The sequence below is a fragment of the Garra rufa genome, chromosome 21 (genome assembly GCF_049309525.1).
Source record: "Garra rufa chromosome 21, GarRuf1.0, whole genome shotgun sequence".
NCBI lineage: Eukaryota > Metazoa > Chordata > Actinopteri > Cypriniformes > Cyprinidae > Garra > Garra rufa.
This window is the reverse complement of record NC_133381.1, coordinates 11,077,306-11,099,844: the sequence shown is the minus strand read 5'-3', so window position 1 is coordinate 11,099,844 and position 22,539 is coordinate 11,077,306. Positions and strand designations below refer to the sequence as shown.

Below are 22,539 nucleotides of genomic sequence, written 5' to 3'. Positions count from 1 at the left end.
TATGCTGGCTTGCTTCATATTTCATTGGGATTCAGAACATGACAGTACAGCGTTTTTATGTATGACAGGGTTGCAATAAAAACTACTTGCGTCGAATGGTGTTGAAAAAGTAATTGCTGTTCTGTCTCAATGTGGTGATCATTGTGATTGTGATCTAGGGGACATCAGTATGCCAGGCCACGGCCATTGGTGCGGCAGTTATCCTACTCTACACTTCAAGAGCCTGTTATAACCTGGTTGTGGTGGCTCTTTCTCCTGAAGATCGACCCAGCCCGTTTAATTATGGATGGTACAATGTATCTGACCAGGTAAGTTTAATTTAACTCTTTACATTGTTATTGTAAATTTCAAGTGAGATTAATAATGAAAAAAAAAACCTTTAAATTAAATTATGATTTTCACAAAAATATTAACAGGGTTCCTACAAGGTTCTTAAACAGCTTAAAGTAATTTGACTTTTTGAAATTTAAGGCATGGAAAATGAGGTTGAAAAGTGGTTGAATTATTGAATGACAATGTATTCATGAAATAAGTGTTTAATTTCTTTCAAGAAGCACCTATCTTTTCACGCAAAATTCACACAATTAAAAAAAAAACATCATACCCTTTTCGCTTATTTCAGTTAACTTCAGAAAACTAGCGAGCTAAGCCAGTAGTAGTACTTAACGTGGCTAAAGATGTGAAAAGAGGAATAGATGAACCAAATCAATCGATTATTCATTTCAAGTGATTCACTAGCAAAAACTAGGGGTGGGAGAAAAAATCGATTCTCCGATGCATCGCGATTCTCTCTTCACCGATTCTGAATCGATTCCTAATATTTCAGAATCGATTCTGAGCTTGTTTATTTTTTTATTTTTTTTTATTTTTTTTGCATATGGCACGTGTGTGCGCTAGAGACGCTGCCGGCTTCATTGCACAGCATTTGCACTGTGAGACTCGTGCGCACTGCTTGACATTGTGTGCTTCCACCCGCCGTGTTTTACTTAAGTTATGCTTTCATTTCTGCCGTCTGGAATGCAGTACTATTAGATGCACTGACAGACTTTCGCGTGCGCTTTGTGTTTGTTCGTCCTAAAGCTCGATTGCAGATGCGGTTAAATGCACTTGCGTTTTCGAATAGTTTTAAACGAAACTGTACATACAGTCAGTTATGTTTTCAGAGCAGGACAAAACATCTGATATATCGAAAATAGATCTGTTCATCAGTGGCGTTCCGTCCATATAAGCTGCTAATGCTCCGCATACCCAGGCTGTCAGAGAGACTGCGTTCACGTGTTAAATAATATAAACATGCTTATAAGTTGATCCCTTATTTGAGATAGAATCTTCCGGGCAAGCAGATTCTCTGCATCTTTCTCGACTCCTCAGAGTTGATGCGCATTCTCTGTTTTGCTGTCATGCGCATGATTTCATTCTCGGGGTAAGCTGTCCGCGAAGCGCTCGCCCAAGCGGAAAAACGCGATGTTGCTGCCAGATCCTGATTGCCGAAAATCATATTGTGTTTGATGCACAACTTACTCGACTAAATCAAATGAAAAACAAAAACAAAAAAACATCCTAACTGTATATTATCATAATTTCTCAACAATTCAAAATGTGAAAGTCCACTGAAAAAAATATTATTAAAATATGATTTCGTCTCTGATTTTATTGGTTTCTAAATAATCTAAAGATATAATTATTTTTGGTATTACTGGTGGTTTTAGCACTAAGCATGCCTGGTTAAAAAAAAAAAAAAAAAAAGTCACCGTTCGCCACTGCTGTGCATTAGTTTGTTAAGCTGCCTGTCTATGATCTCATCAGTAATAATAAAACGGCAGTAATGCTGAGGAAAAAAGAAAAATTATTGTCTGTAAACTTTCAGATACCTAAAGAACACTTATTTTAAATAAGTCATTGTTTTAAAAAGTACCTTGCTTATATAGTTTAAAAAATAAAGTAAAATTGGCACAAAATAAATTTGATATAAAACATATATGAAAATAGCCATGTGCAGTACTATTGAAAACTAAGAATGTGAGCATCGTGATATTTAGTTAATAATGAAAACAGTAATTAAATTAAATTGAATCTTGAAACCAGTGAAGATTGACACACCTACTTTTACAGAGATTTCAACTATAAACAAAAAGCATATAAACTGCAATTTTACATGTTTTTAAAATTGTAAAGTTGTATTTGCACAGCAGAAGAATTAATTGGGGGAAAAAATGTAGATCAAGAATCGTTTTGGAATCGGATTGTGACTCCCAGAATCGGAATCGGAATCGGATCGGATCGTGAAGTGCCTGAAGATTCCCACCCCTAGCAAAAACCAGATCAAATTAAAAGAGCCATTCATTTTCGTATTTCGACATTGCTTGTAATGATTTCATAATCATCGCAAATCATTTGATTTAGATTAGAACAGGTTTGTGAATCACCAAAATGACTCACTGTTTCGAAGCACTCCAATCTGATTGCGTTTTGCGAATCAGTTTTTTCATATTGGGACTTCAAATCGCGTATCGCAAATCATTTGATTCAGTTTGGGACTTTGGACTGCATATTGCGAATCATTTGATTTAGATTATACCAGGTTTGTGAATCACCAAAATGATTCACTGTTTCAAAGTGCTTTAAATGGATTCGTGAATCAGCTTTTTCGTACCGGGACTTCAAATCCTCTATTACAAATCATTTGATTTAGTTCGTGACTTCAGAGCAGTTTCTCGAATCATTTGACTTAGATCAGGACTTCAAATCGCGAATCATTTGATTCAGATTGAGACTTCAGAGTGCATATTGTGAATCATTTGATTTAGATTAAAACAGGTTTGTGAATCATCAAAATGATTCACTGTTTCAAAGTGCTCCAAACGGATCGTGTTTCGCGAATCCGTTTTTTTTTTTTTTGTATCAGGACTTCAAATCATGTATCACAAATCATTTGATTCAGATTGGGACTTCGAAGCGCGTATCCCGAATCATTTGATTTAGATCGGAACAGGTTTGTGAATCATCAAAATGATTCACTGTTTCGAAGCGTTCCAAATGGATCGTGTTTTGCAAATCAGTTTTTTTATATTGGTACTTCAAATCATGTATCGCAAATCATTTGATTTAGATGAGGACATCAGAGCGGTTTTGCAAATCATTTGACTTAGATCAGAACTTCAAATCGCGTATCGTAAATCATTTGATTCAGATCAGGACTTCGGAGCAAGTATTGTATCACAAATGATTTGATTTTGATTGAAACATTTTGGTGATTCACAAACCCGTTTTAAAGTGCTCCAAACGGATCATGTTTTCACGAATCAGTTTTTTTGTGGGACTTCAAATCATGTATCACAAATCTTTTGATTTAGATCTGGACTTCAAAGCTTTTTTGATTCACTGTTTCGAAGCGCTCCAATCAGATCGTGTTTTGTAAATTGGTTCTTTCATATCGGGACATCAAACTGTGTATTGCAAATCATTTGATTTAGATCGGGACTTCAGAGTGGTTTTGCAAATCATTTGACTTAGATCGGGACTGCGAATCGTGTATTGCAAATCATTTAATTCAGATCAGGACTTCGGAACGTGTATCGCAAATCATTTGATTTAGATTGGAACAGGTTTGTAAATCACAAAAATGATTCAATGTTTCGAAGCGCTCCAATCGGATTGCATTTCGCAAATCAGTTTTTTCATATCGGGACTTCAAATCATTTATCACAAATCATTTGACTTAGATTGGGACTTCAGAGCGGTTTCACGAATCATTTGATTCAAATCGGTTTGTGAATCACCAAAATGATTCACCGTTTGGAAGCGCTCCAGTTGGATAGCGTTTCGCGAATCAGTTCCTAAGTCCTGATTTAAATCAAATGATTTGTGATACACAATTTGGAGCGGTTTTGCAAGTCATTTGACTTAGACCGGGACTTCAAATCGTGTATCACAAATCATTTCATTCAGATCAGGATTTCAGAGCGCATATCGCGAATCATTTGATTTAGATCGGAACAGATTTGTGAATTATTTAGCGAATTGAATGATTCAAATCGAAAGATTTGCCATACACGATTTGAAGTCTTGATAGGAAATGATGGTTTACAAAACATTATTCAGATAGGGACTTCATAGTGTGGATCGCAAATCATTTGATTTAGATCAGAATGTTGGAGCGGGTTTGCAAATCTTTTGCTTTAGTTCGGAACTTCAAAGCCCGGATCGCAAATCATTTTTTTAGAATTTGAAAAATAAGACATAGTTTAATAAATAAGATCTCTGATTGAAGTCCTTATAAATCAAAAAAGTAGTGCTTGAAAAGTCATGGGATTTAATTTTACAGTATCTGTACAAACCCTGTATTAAGTATTAAGTAGTTTAAAGCAAATTATACTGGAATAAATTACATTTTAAAATATATTAAAATAGTAAAGAGCTATTTTAAATTGTAATAATATTTCACGATATTACTGATTTTATTGTATTTTTATTCAAACAAATGCTGCCTTGGTAAGCATAAAAGACTTGAAAAACATTCAAAATAAAATATTACAGAGCCCAAACTCTTGATAGAGTGTATGTCTAAAGCATAAAGATGGTAAACCCGCATTGAACTTTCACTGTCCCAGATAAACAAGTCTCAGAAAGCTCACTGCTGTTAGTGCGGCACAGCTGTTTGAGTTAATAATCAATGTTGTTTTCACCTTTATGTGAGATGTATGAACTCATTATGTATTTATTCTTCTCATTTGCATAGTTGCTAATTTTATGTGCCCTGATTTAGTACTGCATCCTTCAAGAGTTGTTTTATTCTGTTATGTGGTACAAGTGAAGAATATAATACAGGCTTGTTAATGAATTAGAGATTATACCTTTTCCTGCATATTTACAAATGCATTTGTTATGTTCTTATATTACTTTATGTTGTTTTATAAAAAGAGATGTTGGCTTCATTTATTCAAAATAAAGTAATTCAGCATGGATTACGCTTCTTTGCGCAGTGCTCCACAGAAACAATCCATTTGAGGGGATTTAGATGGATATGGGCTCTGTGGGGGAAAGGTCTTTGTTTTGCTATAAATAGCCCGGGCAAGGCTGCTGTGCAGAAAAGGATGGCTGGCTGGCTGCCTGGTGGTGACCTAGTTTGGGTTCACCTCTGAGACAGGAAGCTGAGGTTCCCCTGATCGGCCTGCCCCCTTTCTCTGACTCAGCTGGATATGTTTGGGTGGCCGTCTGCTCGCTTATTCTTCATAAAGCTACTTTGTCTCATGCAAAGCTGTTGTGAGGATTTGTTTCTCGCTGTTTTGATGATGCATTTAATTCTGGGATTGTTTACATCCTTTCTTATCCTGTATTGTCTGCATTTTTGTGGATATTCGTTTACATGATGTTTGTGCTTTTTGTTTGTTGTAGGCCATTAGCTATGTCTTGTTGTGGTTTTCAATGGTCCTATAGTAGTATACATTTTTTTAGGGGTATTCTCTTCTATGGCTGCATGACTTGAAGATAAACTAAAAAAAATTTCATGATTAAAATAGTGATTTGCAATTTGATTACCTTTTTTTTTAAGCTCAAGAAACAAAATAGGAAGTATTACTATTGTAATAGTTGATTTAAAAAACTGCAATACTTACATTTAAATTTTAGTCTAAAAAAGTTAAGTCTAAAAAGTAAAGTCTTAATTTTAACCATTGGCCTTTATTTTTGGCATAAAACTGCAGGGAGCCTTTAAATCTTTTATATTAAAAAAAATTCAATACAGGAATATTAATATATTTAATATAGAAATGTACACCTCTTGTCAATAAACCATGCCATTTTGATGTATCATTTGTGTTTTGCACATATTAAATGGGAAAAAATATTTTTGTAGTGTATATATATATATTATATATATATATATTAGTATTTATTAATATTTTGAATTAGCTTTTATGTATTTCTCAAATAAAATATGTGGGTTTTGCAACCTTATTTTTTCATTCCCATTAAATAAATGCACTGTCTACAGTGATATTTTTGTAGTATTTATATATTAGTATTTATTCATATTTTGAATGAACTTTTATTTATGCATTTCTCAAATAAAATATGGGGGTTTTGCAACCTTATTTTTCATTCCCAGTAACTAAATGCAGTGTCTACAGTGATATTTTATAGTATTTATGTATTATTATTTATAAATATTTTTAATAATCTTTTATTTTTATATTTCTCAAATAAAATTTTGGGGTTTTGCTGCTTTATTTTTCATTCTTATTAAATAAATGTAGTGTTCACAGTGATATTTTTGTAGTATTTATATATTAGTATTTATTCATATTTTTAATGAGCTTTTATTTACATATTTGTCAAATAAAATATGGGGGTTTTGCAACCTTATTTTTCATTCCCAATAACTAAATGCAGTGTCTACAGTGATATTTTTATAGTATTTATATATTATTATTTATTAATATTTTGAATTATCTTTTATATTTGTTTTTCTCAAAAAAAAAAGTGAGGTTTTTTTTCTGCCTTATTTTTCATTCCCATCAAATAAATGTAGTGTCTACAGTGATATTTTTGTAGTACGTATATATTAGTATTTATTCATATTTTATATTAGGTTTTATTTTTGTATTTCTCAAAATTTGGGGTTTTTGCCGTTTTATTTGTCATTCACATTAAATAAATGTGGTGCTTACAGTGTTTTTTTGTATTTTTTATACATTAGTATTTGTTAATGTCTAGAATCTTCTGTTAAGTTTTAATTTATATTAATTTAAGTTGTAGGTTTTTTTGTTATTTCAGTAAGTTGCATTTTATTCTATTTTTACATTTAGATTATTTTAGGTTTAGATAACAATAACAACTCTGCTGTCTACTCTGACTAAGGTCTATTGGCCTTTACAGTGAACCGATACATCAATATGCTCAGAAGTGGAAAGTTTTCAGTGTTAAATTGGTCTTGCATTGTGTTTGTGTCTCCAGGCGGATGTGGAGAAGATCAATGGGGAAGCCTATGTGGTCTTTGGGATCATCCTGTTCTTCTGGGAGCTTCTGCCCACCAGTCTGGTGGTGGTGTTCTTCAGAGTCCAGCGGCCCAATCAGAATCTGGTGAAAGTCTAATCCTGTCTCACTTCTCTAAATCTGTCCATCAATATCACAGCTGGACACTTACTCAATGATGAGAGCCAGCGATCGGCTTTTTAAGCCCCAGCGGAGAGTTGTTTTCCTGTCAGATAGAATTAATTACTCAGACTTGTCAGCCCCACTGACAACAACATCCCATGCTGTTGTGTTAGTCACATATTTGCCTGTCTATGTTGGACCAATCATGCGGTTTTATTTATACCTTGTATATGTTGTTTCCACAGACACCGGGCGGGATGATCAACAGTCACAGCTTTAGTTCCAGAGCGTATTTCTTTGACAACCCACGCCGCTATGATAGTGATGACGATCTGTCTAGAAACACAACTTCCCGAGGAGAAAGATGCAGGTGTGTGTACTCGCATTTTTGAAAATAAAGGTTTCCTCACAAACTTTTCTAAGATAGAAATGTTTATATACTTACAGTTAAAGGGATAGTTCATCCAAAAATGAATATTCTGTCATTAATTACTCACTCTCATGTCGTTCCAAACCCCTTCATTCGTCTTCGGAACACAAATTAAGATATTTTTGATGAAATCCGAGAGCTTTCTGACCGTTCATAGACAGCAACGCAACTACCATGTTCAAAGCCTAGAAAGGTAGTAAGGACATCGGGGGAAATAGTTCATAAAATAGTCCATGAGACATCAACCACAACGGTGACTAGAAATGATTGTCATACTTGCAAATACTGTTTTTGTCACCAAACTTTCCAAACTTGTGTAATGTTTTTCTACATTTAAAAACAGATGTTTTTTGTGTACTATGCCTTAAATTTACAGGATTGATACATTAGTGAAAGCTATAGTTAACCCAAAAATGAAAAATGTCATTAATTACTCACCATCATGTCGTTTCAAACCTGTAAGACCTTTTTTTTATCTTCGGAACACACATTAAGATATTTTTGATGAAATCCGAGCGCTTTCTGACCCTGTATAGACAGCAACACAACTGACATGTTCAAGTCTCAGAAAGATAATAAGGACATCATTAAAATAGTCCATGTGACATTCAGCCGTAATGTTATGATGCTAACAATGCTTATGAACCACTGATGTCACATGGACTATTTTAATGATATCCTTGCTACCTTTCTCAGCCTTGAACGTAGTAATACTGTTGGTATTGAAGTGTCAGAATGCTCTCGGATTTCATCAAAAATATTTTAATTTGTCTTCCAAAGATGAACGAAAGTCAGGTTTGGAATGATATCAGGGTGAGTAATGAAAGAATTAAAATTTTTAGGTAAACTATCCCTTTAAATTACATTTCTAAGTCTGAAGGTTCTGTTTTTCAGCAGTATCCTGTCGTCCACGCCACAGACGGGCCCAAGTTGGTACGGTTCGATCCAAAGGAACGGCAGCCTAACGGCGATCCCACACCTGCTAAACGGCGCCCAAACATCAACCGCCCCTCTTCTCTTTGCCTACGGCAACGTTCAGACCAACCAGCACCACAATTACTATTCCACCCCGCAGAACTACTACTCAACCTCCCAGACACACTATGCCACCCCTCAAAACTAAAACAGGTCCTTTTTTGGAACAAAATAGTCTGAGGTTTGGCTCAGCCGGGGATATCATTGAGCAAGTTTTATGGTCGTCTTTCTAGCCACATTGATACGGCAGGAATTTACCGTAAGGGAGCATAAAAGGTGATGGGGAGGTTTGTTTGGACCAAACAGAGAAGCTTTTCCGATGTTCTCATTTCTAAAAACCATCCATCCCATCAATCAACATTGGCGCAATGAACTCCCAAGAGCCTTCAGCACATGAACTCCCCTCTGTGAGTTGGGATGTGCTTTTTGCACTTATTGTGGGCCTGCATTTCATTTTGGATCAATTGGAGTAGTCGCAGGCCAGATTGTGGTGGTGGTGGTTGGATTTTTCCATTTTTGGAAAGTATGCTTTTTATATTCCAACGATTTGGAGAAGGAGCATGACGAAAGAGCATTGGTAACAGGACCCAAGGTGCACTGATATTCACATGACTCTTTCTTGAATTCCTTTATTACGTTGCCAAAGAGCTCGTGCTTGAAGGGTTACTCCACCCCAGAATGAAAACTTTGTCATTAAGCATTTAATCCCATGTCTTTCCAAACCCATAAAAGCTTTATTCATCTTAGAACACAATTGAAGATATTTTGAATGAAAACCGTGAGGATTTTGCCTGTCCCGTTGACTGCCAAGTAAATACCACTGTCATGACCCAAAAATAAAAGACGTGGTCAAAATAGTTTTTATACTTTTGTACACAAAGAAAATAAAAATAACAACTTTATTAAACATATCGCTTGCGGTCCAATGTGCATACTATCCATCCTAAAATCTATGTGGTAGTAGTCATTTATTTTCAATACTATTTAGGGCAGATAGGGTGGATAGTACGCACATTGGGACGCAGGCATCGTCTCATCTGCATCACCTTAGCGCCATTTTGGATAGTATCCCCTGTACGCAAACAGCGTACGCTGTTCTCTTTCAGCTGCGTTACGCGGATACGTTTTCTCCGTTTATTTACGCTTTCATACGAACGAAAACAGCGTATCCGTGTGACGCAGCTGACAGAGAAAAGCGTACGCTGTTTGCGTACAGGGGATACTCTCCAAAATGGCGCTAAGGTGATGAGGAGGAGACGAATTGTTGAATAAAGTCGTTATTTTTGTTTTCTTTGCGTACAAAAAGTATTCTCGTAGCTTCGTAAATGTACAGTTGAACCACTGATGGCAGACGAACTAGTTTGACCATAGATATATATATATATATCTATGAGTTTGACGACGTCTTTCATACTTTTCTGGGTCTTGACAGCGGTATTTACCTGGCAGTCAATTGGAGAGATATTTTTTCATCCAAAATATCTTCAGTTGTGTTCCGAAGACGAACGAAGCTTTTACTGGTTTGGAACGACATTAAGGTTAGTGATTAATGACTAAATTTACATTTTGGGGTGGAGTAACGTTAACCCTTTAAATCCAAGGTAGTAGATTTCCACTCTTCCCGAAGACAGAAAGACATCCGGTTCCTACAATCCCAAAAACAAAAACCAAGTCTGACTAGGAAGACTAACGTTACTTAAATTCTCTAATATTTTGGTACTTGGCTTTTGAAGGACATTGTGGGCTTGTGGGTGCGTATAAATCCAGTATATCATTCTCCAGGGATGCCTAAAACGGTGCCATCGTATGATTTTCCTAGCCGAAAACTTGTTGCACAAAATTAATGTTTGTATTGAACATGTTTCATAAGCTTTATATCATCATTCCTGTATAATTTTATTTCAGGAGTGTGATTGTCCAGCAATCGATGTCCCATATCCAGCTTCCATTTACCTGAAAAAAAAGTAATCGTTTTGTGTTCTAGCAAAAAAAAGAAAGAAAGAAAAAAGACGAGCTTATTTTTTAATCCGCTAATTTGCTGCTCCATATGTTATGAGCTGTGTACAAGATAGCAACAATCATTTGGCTGAAGCAATCATCAGTTGTGGTGTAAATATTATAGATGGGCAGATGTAGGATTGAAACACCATATGCACCTACTCTGTTATTGGTTTTATTTTTATTAAAATGTGTTTTAAATTGCGTCTTGCAGGGTTTTGTGTATGCTGTATGAAAAAAGCGGATGATTTTAATTGATTTGGACATTTTAAGTCGGCCTCGTGTCTTATTTCCTTGCTTTCTGCCAGCTGATGTGTAGCAGAGCTTTTCAGTTGTGAGAGAACTTGAGCGTTCATTGATGGAAATGTTTGATCGAATGCTGAATGGGTTCATTTGCTGACAAACCGCAGACAGGATGGGGCTGTGTGTGAGTTGGCTGGATTATTTTTTATCTTTATTAATTTATAAATGTGAGTCTGGTCTGAAAAAAATGTTACTGTGAAATGTATCATATCAACTCTTGAATCTTGCAAAAGAGCAAGCCTTTGTTTTTTGTTCGAGGCCAATGAATGTAACTTGTTTACCCATGTTCATAGTTCATTAAAGATGTACACAAGCACTACCATAAAAATAAAGTTTTATTGCACTGTTTTAAAAAACAAGTTTTGATTTGTTCAGAGTCTGGGTCAATTGGTGTGATTTACAGATAGCAACTCCAGTGTTTCTTCAGTTTTTTTCCTTCAAAAATGAAAAAAGTCTGTTCATTTCTCTTGATAACTGTCTAACGCATCTAACTGTGTTTTCGTTTCTTGGCTGAACTTCTGGCCACAATTAAATTTGTAGTGGTTGGATCTCATTGAGTCTCGTGGAGCAGCTTAAATTAGGACAGAACGGCCTGTGAATCTTGCTTTTACTTTTAAAATCACCAGCTGTATATTCAATGTTTGATTCAGCACTTTGCTATTAATACATGCTATTAATTCATATAATTCAGGAAATGTCAAACATTTGGCAGTTGTGTAACATCCTGCAGCTCAACTGGTAGACTGTGGGACTGACAATATTATGGGTTTGATTCCCAAGAAACGCATTTACTGATTAGATGTCTATACTGAATGCACTGAAATGTTAAATAACTGGAAATGTATAAAGGAATGTATAAAAAAAAAACTCCCAACACACTTGTCATTCATCACAAAATAAATGCAAAACACATGTGCAACTCAACAGAAATACTACTAATAAAGAACAATGTTATCAAAAAAAAAAAAAAAAAAGTACAGTAAATAAAGACTTTTTTCTTGCAATTCTGACTTTTTTTCCTCAGAATTGTGGGATATAAAAAGTTGAAGTCCAATTTTGAGGTGAAAAAAAGACTGATGTTTTTGGAATTGTGAGTTTATATCTCAATTCTGAAAAGAAAAAAGTCAGAATTGCAACTAAACTCGAGACACAAACTTGCAATTCTGATTTTATGACTCAGAATTTTAAATTTATAGAAAAAGTCAGAATTGTGAGATAAAAAGTCGGAATTTCCTTTTGTTTTTCGTTCCGTGACAGAAACAAGCTTCCATAAAATACAGTGAATATGTTGAAAAAAAAATCTAGGTGCTAAGGCATACATTCAAAAAATACAACACCTAATTTCAACCATAATTTTTTTTTAAACCTTATATTTTTCAAAATGGTAACTTTCAAAAACATTTAAATATATTACATCATAAAGAAATGGCAACTTGGCTTCACATATGCAAAATACACCAATAAAGTGGCTTATGTCCATCTTGTAAAACATTTGAAGTGCATTTATGTACATTAACAGTTGAAGTCAAAGGTTTACATATACCTTGTAGAATGGCAAAATGGTAATTATTTGATCAAAATAAGAGGGATCATATAAAATGCATATTGTATTTTATTTAGTACTGGCCTGAGTAAGATATCTCACATAAAGCTCACTGATGCTTCAAAAGGAAAAAATAGTGCATTTGTTGGAAAGGGTTCAAATACACAAAAATGCTGAACAACCAAAGAATTTGTGGGACCTGAAAGATTTTTCTGAAGAACAGCATACAGTTTAACTGTTCAAACAAGGGACTCATGAACAGCTATCACAAAAGAAAACAAAAACACACTGTGGTTCATTTAAGTAACAACACAGTATTAAAAATCAAGTGTATGTAAACTTTTTATAAATTCAACTATTATTTTCTCTTGTGGACTATATGTAAACGTCTTTTATGTGAAATACCTTATTCAGGTCAGTACCAAACAAAAAAACTAAACAGTATGATGCCTCTTATTTAGGTAAAATAATTAATATTTTGCAAATTCTGCAAGGTGTATGTAAACTTTTGACCTCAACTGTACAAATAAAGTGGTTTATGTCAATCTTTCAAGTACATTTATGTATTTCAAATCCCCAAGAAGCTACATTATTTTTGGTCACCTACTCAGTTCTTTAACATGTGAAATATTTTGAAATGTGTAATAGTGGACAATGAGCCTTAACAATACAGTTTTAAGACTAAAGTGCTCAATTCTTAAGTAAAAAAACATCTTTCTGAAAACAGTAATTGAATCCAAAACAAATGTCAAATTTTTGACTGTGTCTGAATGAAGGCTTTACAGTCACTGTTTGATATTTGACAACAGTGACCGGAAGTTCTCCAGCTCTCTGACACTTGTGGAGATCCTGAAACAAAACAAGACACATGAAAAGGACATTTGAACTAAAGATATATCCGGACAAAAATAGATATTGACATACCTTCCAAAGGCATTGAACAAAGAGACAATTTCCTGCCGGCTGAGCTGAAATGATGGATTGGTGTTGCTTGTGTTGGGCATTGCCTCTATTTGCCTTTCTGAGAACAGGATTTTCAAAGCGGTTCCCAGGCCCTGGGTCTATGAGAGACATTCACTGAACATCATATATCAACACAAATAACAGCCATTTGTAAATGTTATGGGTCTGGCTTCCAGTCTCATCCGCTTTCAGCTATTTTTAGCTGTACAAAACTTGTTTTGCTGCTTGATATTGCAAATTGGTAAGTCTTACCATATTATTTTAATGCATTATCTTAATTATGAACACACTGGTTAGTAATGCAAACAGTTTTACCATTTACTGCACAATGTTATTCTTCTAGCGGTTAATGAACCAGAAGTCTCTTCCGTGTTAAAGAACAAGGTGGATACCTTTACCATCTTACCTGCAATTTGCCCCAAAGTCTGCATTTAAAGCACTCAACACAGTCCATGATCCGCGAGATGTTTTTGAAAGTCAGCTTGAAGTCTTCCTAAGGTCAGAGATGCAACTGATTTATTCTTTCAAATCATAGATTTCTGTAACACTGTTGTTTAGTTAGTAAACACTGACTTTCAGTTTTATGGCTTCCTTCTTATTTCCAGCAAACAGAGCAGTCTCATCAAAATGCAATGGAAATGATCTACAAATTTAAAATGTAAAAAATTAGAATATATACATATAAAAATTCTGTATTCTGAAAAATCCTACAATAAAAACAAAAAACACTGGGTTGTTTTTTGATGCAAGCATTGCAATGCTCTTACTTGGCCACATGCAGGAGCTCTAGAAGCAGTTCCTTGTTCTCATTGTCTTGTGTGGATTGGCCGGTGTACAAATGAAATGTGGGACGTTCAAAATAAGGGAGTATTTTTGCCAGAGCTCTCAGCTCAATGAGGTACAGGAAGTAGAGGTTGCGTAGCCTCTTTGGCCCTTCCCCTTCTGTCAGCTCCTCGTCAAACCTCAGCTGGAACTCCGAGACATTGTGACCCCACTTCATTTGGAACCAGTTTTCTGAGCAATCAAATCAAGTCAGACAATAAACACTCAAGGTTAAAGGGAAAGCTAGCTCACCTAAAAATGAAAATTCTGTCATTAATTACTCACCCTCATGTCGTTCCAAAAAAATAAGACCTTCGTTCATCTTCAGAACACAAATAAAGATATTTTGGATGAAATCCGAGAGGTCTTTCTGACCCTGCAAAGACAGCGACACAACTGACACGAAAGGTAGAAAGGACATTGTTAGTAGTCCATGTGACATCAGTGGTTCAACCGTCATTTTAAGAATACTTTACTTCATTCAACAATTTCTTCTTTTCCATGTGCATCGAAGACTGACAAAAGTCGTTATATTTGTTTTCTTTGTGCACAAAATTTTTTTTCCGTAGCTTCATAAAATTAAGGTTGAACCACTGATGTCACATGGGCTATTTTAACAATGTCCTTACTACCTTTCCAGGCCTTGAACGTGTCAGTTGCATTGCTGTCTAAGGGTCAGAAACTCCGAAGATGAAGGTCTTACGGGTTTGAAACAACATGAAGGTGAGTAATTAATGACAGAATTTTCATTTAGGGTTTTTTTTTTAAACACAAAACAAGTTGTGACTTACCGTCTAGTAGGTACCTGGCACTCAGGTGTATGTTTATACTGGCATGCAGTCCTGAGATCAGCCTGAAGAACGCTCGTTTCTCCACACACAAGCCTGGGGGAACAATAAGAGGGACGTGTAAATTCAAATATACAGTAGCGTATATAAACTACAACACATTTAAGCAGGAACTTACCCTCTAGCCAGCGGTAGAAGCCCTGCCCTTTAATACGAAACATGACAGTTTGTAGTTGATCAAATCACTGATTAAATGGATTTGAAAAGTGTAACCTTACCATCATCTCCTAAAATAAAGGGAAAGAAAGAGATTGAGTCATGAGCATCACTATACTGCATGTAGCCTTGGACCACAAAAACAGTCATAAGTAGCACAGGTATATGTAGGACTAGGCAACAATACATTGTATGGGTCAAAATGATCATTAGGATATTAAGTAAAGATCACGTTCCATGAACATTTCCTACAGTAAATATATCAAAACTTATGTTTTGATAATTTGATTAGTAATATGCATTGCTAAGAACTTAATTTGGACAACTTTAAAGGCGATTTTCTCAATATTTAGATTTTTTGCAACCTCAGATTCCAGATTTTCAAATAGTTGTATCTCGGCCAAACAAACAATACATCAATTCAAAGCTTATTCAGCTTTCAGATGATGTATAAGGGTGCTTTCACATCTGTGGTTCGGTACATCTTTCTGCCATTTTGGGTCCTTTTCACACCACACTAATTGCTCTGGTCCGAACCAGTTAAAACAAACCAAAATGCAGTCATGTGACAACATCCACATCCTTCGTTGGCCAGATCGTGTCATTGAACGTATTTTCTAAACTGCTAAACAATGAGAGGATTGCAGTGTTCTTGTGAGTTTTCGAAAGTTTGGACCTAAGATGATCATCGGACCAAATTTATGAGGCTCCGCGCCTCCTCACAACTCCAAGTTTGTCCGCAAGCTACCATGGGGTCATGTTGCTAAAGCGCTAACTGTCAACAAATACTCGTCCTCATCCCACAGTGAACAGCGCAGCGGACTATGGCACCTGGATTAGTCCAAAAAGGCACAGTACTTTTTGCAGTTGTGTCTGTTCAAGTTCGGTTCATGTTCTTACCATAAACGAACCGCTCCAGTGTTCGTTTGAAAGCGTACCGAACTAAATTCAACCGAACTAAATGAGGCAGGTGTGAAAAAACACCATAAATCTCAACTGCAAAAAATTCCCCTTATGACTTGTTTTGTGGTCCAGGGTCACATATGGTCTAAGACATGGGTTTACTGCATGCAAGATAAATGTGCTTAAAACAGACAAATTTTAGACTTGAAAACATAAAGCATTAAAATAATGCTCACCGCTGTTAGCCGCCAAAGGATTCAGTGGCCGTTTAACGGAATACGGTCTGCAAAAAGCAGAACAAAAAGACAAGGGTTGTTACAACATTATGAGCACTCAATGATAATTAATAAAAAATATTAAAGATCAGGGTGCAAATTATGGGTGGTTTTTGAGGGTGAGAAGATAAACTCTGTTAAATGGTTTTAAAAAAAGTCTCCAAGGTTGCATTTATTTGAATAAAGACAAATAAATGCAACAGTAAAAACAGTAATGTTGTGAAATATTTTTTATGTACAATTGCACATGTATACATTGTGGTACTCTCATAAAGTGTCTAAGACTGACACAGAAGAGAAGAAATTGTTGAAAAGTAATTTTTGTCGTCTTTGTGCACAAAAAGTATTCTCGTAGCTTCGTAATATTAAGGTTGAACTACTGATGTCACACTATTTTAAATGATCTTTCTGGGAACGTGTCAGTTGCGTTGCTGTCTATGCAGGGTCAGAAAGCTCTCGGATTTCATCAAAAATATCTTAATTTGTTTTCTGAAGATGAACGAAGGTCTTGCAGGTTTGCAACAACATAAAGGTGAGTAATCAATGACCGAATTTTCATTTTGTCTGAACTACCTTTAAATTAATCAAATTACTGATAAAAATTTCTTTATAAAGTCCACCCCATGAAGCAGACTGAACACTGGTCAAAATAAATGTGATTGTGGCTTTACTTGAAGCAGTTCTCCTCATATATGCTGTTCCAGATCCTCCAGGCCTCTGGTCCTTTATAGCCGGTGAAACGCTCAGGGTTGAGCAGGAGGTCGACATACTGCGATTCAGGCGAGTCCTCATCTAAGAAAAGAAAGAAATCAATAAAGCAGCCTGTGGAGGATGACTAAAGCATACTCGTCTGCAGCCCAGGATGTACTTGCCAATAATCAGACAAATAAGAGCAGATTATCAATTGCTCAAACTATGAAAACCTTGATTACCATCCAACATGCAGAAGCGGTCTGATTCATCATCGTGTTTCTTCCACTCCTGAAGAGCCTGACGTGTCTCATCACTACATGGGAAAACATTGAGAAAGAGAACTTGCACAAACAAGGTCAAAAAGGAAATTACGGGTATTCCTGACACAAACATGAAATATGTTTTACCTTAGAGAACCGTTGACGGCTCCAAGTTTCTCTGCCTTCTCACACTCCTCTATCTCCAGACTGGCTGCTTCTGAATACTGTGGGGAAAAATCATCAACGTCCACCAACAACAAAATGTGATGTCCACCTTATTTTTCAATGTGGAAATAAGCTGCTGTCTGGTAATGTGTTAGACTTCTGATTCATAAACTGCCGTACAGAAATAACGAAAAGAATAACAAAGTGCAGTAAACAGTAAAACTGTGTTCAATGTGTTTATCATTAAGATAATACATTAAAATTATACGGTAAGTCACACCAGTTTGCAATATCAAGCAGCAAAACAAGCTGTTCTGTACAGCTAAAAACAGCTGGAAGCAGATTAAATTTACATTAAATTTACAAATGGCCATGCCCGCTCTTACAGGAAAAATAAGGTGGATACACTATATGACTTTCTAATACCTTATAACTGCTGGATATAAGGCCTTCTGGTACTTCACCCTGCACAGAAAGACACAGGGAGCCTTTACAAGTCACATATAAAATCCCTAAAGACAAAACTAACTGAATGAACTTTGAAAAGCTTACCGGTGTGCACGGTTTCACAGCACAGTATGAGAGTCCACACTGACTGTGGTCTGTCCAGAATGGACAGGGGTTGTTCAGATTGACCTGGCCATAACATTTCATATTAGAGATGAAAGAACAAACAATAAATAGATATTTTCACACTATTGTAAGCTCACCTTATAAAAGCGGAAATAATCAGATGATAGTAGTTTCTGTAGTTTGGGAAAGATTTCTTTGTTGTTGAAGCTGTCGATGGTCTCAACATCACAAGCACAATCATCAAGAGTCCCAGTGACCTACAACCAAAAATGTAACCATCCAGTCAATCAAAGGTTTATCATTTTGACATAAACGAAGTTGGTTCATTGTGTTATTTTGCATTTCAAAATGGTATTTGCATTTCAATCAGCCCTGAACGTAAACAAAGCTACTGAACTGAACAAAACTTGCATATTTTGCTGATTATTGCTGCTGAAAATGGTCAATTATTATCATGTTTTGGGCTATACTAATCGGTCAGACCAGGAAAAACATTTAGAGTACTACAGACTGCCAAAAGTTATACCAAATCAAAAGGAAGAGTGCAAAAAAACTGTCTGAGGAACAGAAGGCATTTGTGGTAGGCCAAACTGAAAATAAATTAAAAAAAAAAAAAATATATATATATATATATATATATATATATATAGTGTTTTAAACTTCTATTCATCAAAGAAACCTGAAAAAAAAATGAACTTAATAATAACAATAATGTTTTTTGAGCAGCAAATCAGAATATTACAATGATTTCTGAAGAATCATATATACAGTCGTGGCCAAAAGTTGAGAATATTACAAATATTAGTTTTCACAAAGTTTGCTGCTAAACTGCTTTTAGATCTTTGTTTCAGTTGTTTCTGTGATGTACTGAAATATAATTACAAGCACTTCATACGTTTCAAAGGCTTTTATCGACAATTACATGACATTTATGCGAAGAGTCAGTATTTGCAGTGTTGGCCCTTCTTTTTCAGGACCTCTGCAATTCGACTGGGCATGCTCTCAATCAACTTCTGGGCCAAATCCTGACTGATAGCAACCCATTCTTTCATAAATCACTTCTTGGAGTTTGTCAGAATTAGTGGGTTTTTGTTTGTCCACCCGCCTCTTGAGGATTGACCACAAGTTCTCAATGGGATTAAGATCTGGGGAGTTTCCAGGCCATGGACCCAAAATTTCAACGTTTTGGTCCCCGAGCCACTTAGTTATCACTTTAGCCTTATGGCACGGTGCTCCATCGTGCTGGAAAATGCATTGTTCTTCACCAAACTGTTGTTGGAAAAAGTTGCTGTTGGAGGGTGCAGATGTGCTCACACCTGCCTGCTGCCACTCCTGAGCAAGCTCTGCACTGGTGGCACTCCGATCCCGCAGCTGAATCCTCTTTAGGAGACGATCCTGGTGCTTGCTGGACTTTCTTGGACGCCCTGAAGCCTTCTTAACAAGAATTGAACCTCTTTCCTTGAAGTTCTTGATGATCCTATAAATTGTTGATTTAGGTGCAATCTTAGTAGCCACAATATCCTTGCCTGTGAAGCCATTTTTATGCAACGCAATGATGGCTGCACGCGTTTCTTTGCAGGTCACCATGGTTAACAATGGAAGAACAATGATTTCAAGCATCACCCTCCTTTTAACATGTCAAGTCTGCCATTCTAACTCAATCAGCCTGACATAATGACCTCCAGCCTTGTGCTCGTCAACATTCTCACCTGAGTTAACAAGACGATTACTGAAATGATCTCAGCAGGTCTTTTAATGACAGCAATGAAATGCAGTGGAAAGTTAATTTTCACGGCAAAGAAGGACTATGCAATTCATCTGATCACTCTTCATAACATTCTGGAGTATATGCAAATTGCTATTATAAAAAACTTAAGCAGCAACTTTTCCAATTTCCAATATTTATGTAATTCTCAAAACTTTTGGCCACGACTGATATATATATATAAACTTTAGTTTGCCAAAATATTACGCCCTTTCCTTCTCTATATGATTTAGCAGCTTCCCCATGTATTCCGCCATAGTTTAGATAGCATAAATTGGCAGAACAATGTATTTAGTAGCACATTACCATACAACCAACGCTGTTGTTTACATCCGAGTATCTCCAATAACACTGCGCATCGGGGTAACTGACTTAACCGTGATGTAAGTGCAAACCCTCTATTGCTAAAACTTTAATTAAAACGTACATAAAACATGAGCTTCTAAATAATACTGAAATAACAGTTTCCTCGATATTTCTAGGTATATTCCACATACCTTCTGACTGGTCAGACTGATTAACATATTTATATATACCATGGCATTAAAACGGCACGTACTACAATTCTAAAACTATGGTATGAACGGTTTTATGTGAGAAACAATAAAGTACTGTGTTCATTTTTATGTTAGTTTCACATATTTAATTAAACTGAGTTTCCATTTTAATTCATCAATATTAGTAATGATGATGATTTTCTTACCTGGCAGAAGCACCTGTGCGCAGCGGATCCTGCGGTCGTCACGTGGACGCTGGTGAGTAAAAGCGCCAACAGGATAAGGGATTTCATTGTCATTTGTCAATGAACCGCGTTCGGTATAAACGGGTCTGTTCAGTGAATGCTTTCTCTTGTCTTTACACAGCTCCTCACCCGTTACTGTGTTTCTGTACAGTACTACGTAGTTCAAATGAACTGCACGTCGCTGTTAGACACGTTACTCACAGATCACTTCCGATTCAATCAGCTGCTACGTGAAGTACGTGACTCCGCTCCTGCTGAGATATATGACTGATGCAATAATGAATAACTGGGGCTAACGCGAATTCACAAAGGATTTTGTGACATGCTTTGACTCTCGTATTAAATTCTTTGTGAATCTGTCTGGCTGAAATGCAGAATAACCGTTTCTAAACCAGAACTCCATATTTTGGATAAAAATTGCACTGCATGTAGTTCACGTCAAGATGTCGCCAAATACTAAACGGTGTTAAGTGTACTGCATCGGTCTGTTATTTTTTGATAGTGAAATGTATGTAAGTTTTCTTTGAGGATATTCACCTGTTTTGTTCTCTTGTTATACGGGAAGAACTTTTAAAGACAGCATCTGTTTATTTTAGAGGCTATGAAGTGCAATCTTGAACACTGTTGTTAAAAAAACGAGAATTCTCCGTTTAAATGTAATCCAGCAACATGCTTACATTACCTATTTATTTATTTATTGTTTTATATATTTTTATTTACTATATAATACTTAATTTATTTAGTGTTTTGGTCAACTACGAGACGTTTCATTTTAGTGTTTGCTTTAAATGCAATTTACAAAAATGATTTTATATACATAGAAAGCATATTAAATGCAAGTAAAGTGCCGCAAAAACAGTACGATTTTTATTTTTATTTTTATTGTAATGTATTCCTGGGATTTCAAAGCTGAATTTTGGCATTTTAGCAGTCACATGATCTTTCAGAAATTGTTCTAATATTCTGATTTGCTACTCAAAAAACATTTATTATTATTATGTCATAAACAGGTTTTTGATGAATAATTGGAAAAAGTTCAGATGATGAGCATTTATCTGAAATAGAAAACTTTTGTAACATTATAAATGTCTTTATTGTCACTTTTGATTCATTTAAAGCATCCTTGCCAAATAAACGTATTCATTTCTATAATTTCTTTCCCAAAAATAAAAAATTATACTAACTCCGAGCTTTTGAATGGTATAACGTTACAAAAGCTTTTTATTTCAGATAAATGCTGATCTTTGGAGCTTTCTATTCATCAAATAATCCTAAAAAAAACTACTCAGCTGTTTTAAATATTGATAATAATAATTATAAAATGTTTCTTGAACTGCAAATCAGCATATTAGAATGATTTCTGAAGGATCATGTGACACTGAAGTCTGGAGTAATGCTAAAAATGTAGCTTTGATTACAGGAATAAATTACATTTTAAAATATATTCAAATAGAAATCAGTTATTTTAAATAGTAAAAATATTTCAAGATTTTACTATTTTTGCTGTACTTTGGATCAAATAAATGCAAGCTTGGTGAGCTGCTTTAAAAAAACATTAAAAATATTACTGTTCAAAAACTTTTGACTGGTAGTGTATATTTAAATATGTATATTTATTTAATATTAATTCATTTATTTACTATATATATATATATATATATATATATATATATATTTAATACATTTAGTACACAACATTTTGCCGTTTGCATCAAATGAAACTTACAAAAAAAAGAAAGAAAAAAACATTAAATGCAAGTATCTACTTTAATGTTTCAAATAATGTTTGTGAATATAAAATCTCAAAACATATGTGAAATAATGTTCCATCGTCATTCAGTGTGACAGATATATTTATGTAAAAATGAAATCACACTTATTCTGGCCTGTACTTATTAAAATATATAAAATAATAAATGATCATACAAAATTGTATTATATTTTAACTAACAAATGGGTAAAGTCTAGTGGTTTTAATTAGCAAATCGGTGAAGATGTAAAATGACAATTAATGTGTACTTTGGGGCTGG

At 35.2% G+C, this 22,539-nt stretch overlaps 2 protein-coding genes across 3 annotated transcripts in view; one reads left to right on the top strand and one right to left on the bottom strand.

Annotated features, from left to right (window-relative positions):
- The window catches only part of gpr137c (G protein-coupled receptor 137c), a 39,198-nt gene extending 28,081 nt beyond the window's left edge, over positions 1-11,117 (top strand). The window contains exons 4-7 of one of the 2 annotated variants that reach the window (XM_073827384.1): positions 159-308; positions 6,955-7,080; positions 7,341-7,465; positions 8,423-11,117. In XM_073827384.1, the coding sequence (XP_073683485.1) occupies positions 159-308; positions 6,955-7,080; positions 7,341-7,465; positions 8,423-8,648 (627 nt within the window). In that variant the 3' untranslated portion in view covers positions 8,649-11,117. Of the gene's footprint in view, positions 1-158; positions 309-6,954; positions 7,081-7,340; positions 7,466-8,419 lie in introns of both variants that reach the window. The other variant, XM_073827383.1, reaches the window with a different exon arrangement.
- Positions 11,118-12,563: 1,446 nt separating this feature from the next.
- On the bottom strand, positions 12,564-20,694 carry ero1a (endoplasmic reticulum oxidoreductase 1 alpha). The gene is given in 17 exon segments (XM_073827385.1): positions 12,564-13,193; positions 13,269-13,337; positions 13,340-13,405; positions 13,714-13,800; positions 13,881-13,950; positions 14,075-14,321; positions 14,921-15,013; positions 15,096-15,122; positions 15,196-15,204; positions 16,273-16,319; positions 16,983-17,103; positions 17,244-17,317; positions 17,412-17,488; positions 17,856-17,894; positions 17,982-18,065; positions 18,140-18,259; positions 20,471-20,694. Coding segments are annotated over 17 exon segments (1,482 nt in total). The 5' UTR covers positions 20,564-20,694; the 3' UTR covers positions 12,564-13,034.
- Between the last annotated feature and the right edge of the window lie 1,845 nt (positions 20,695-22,539).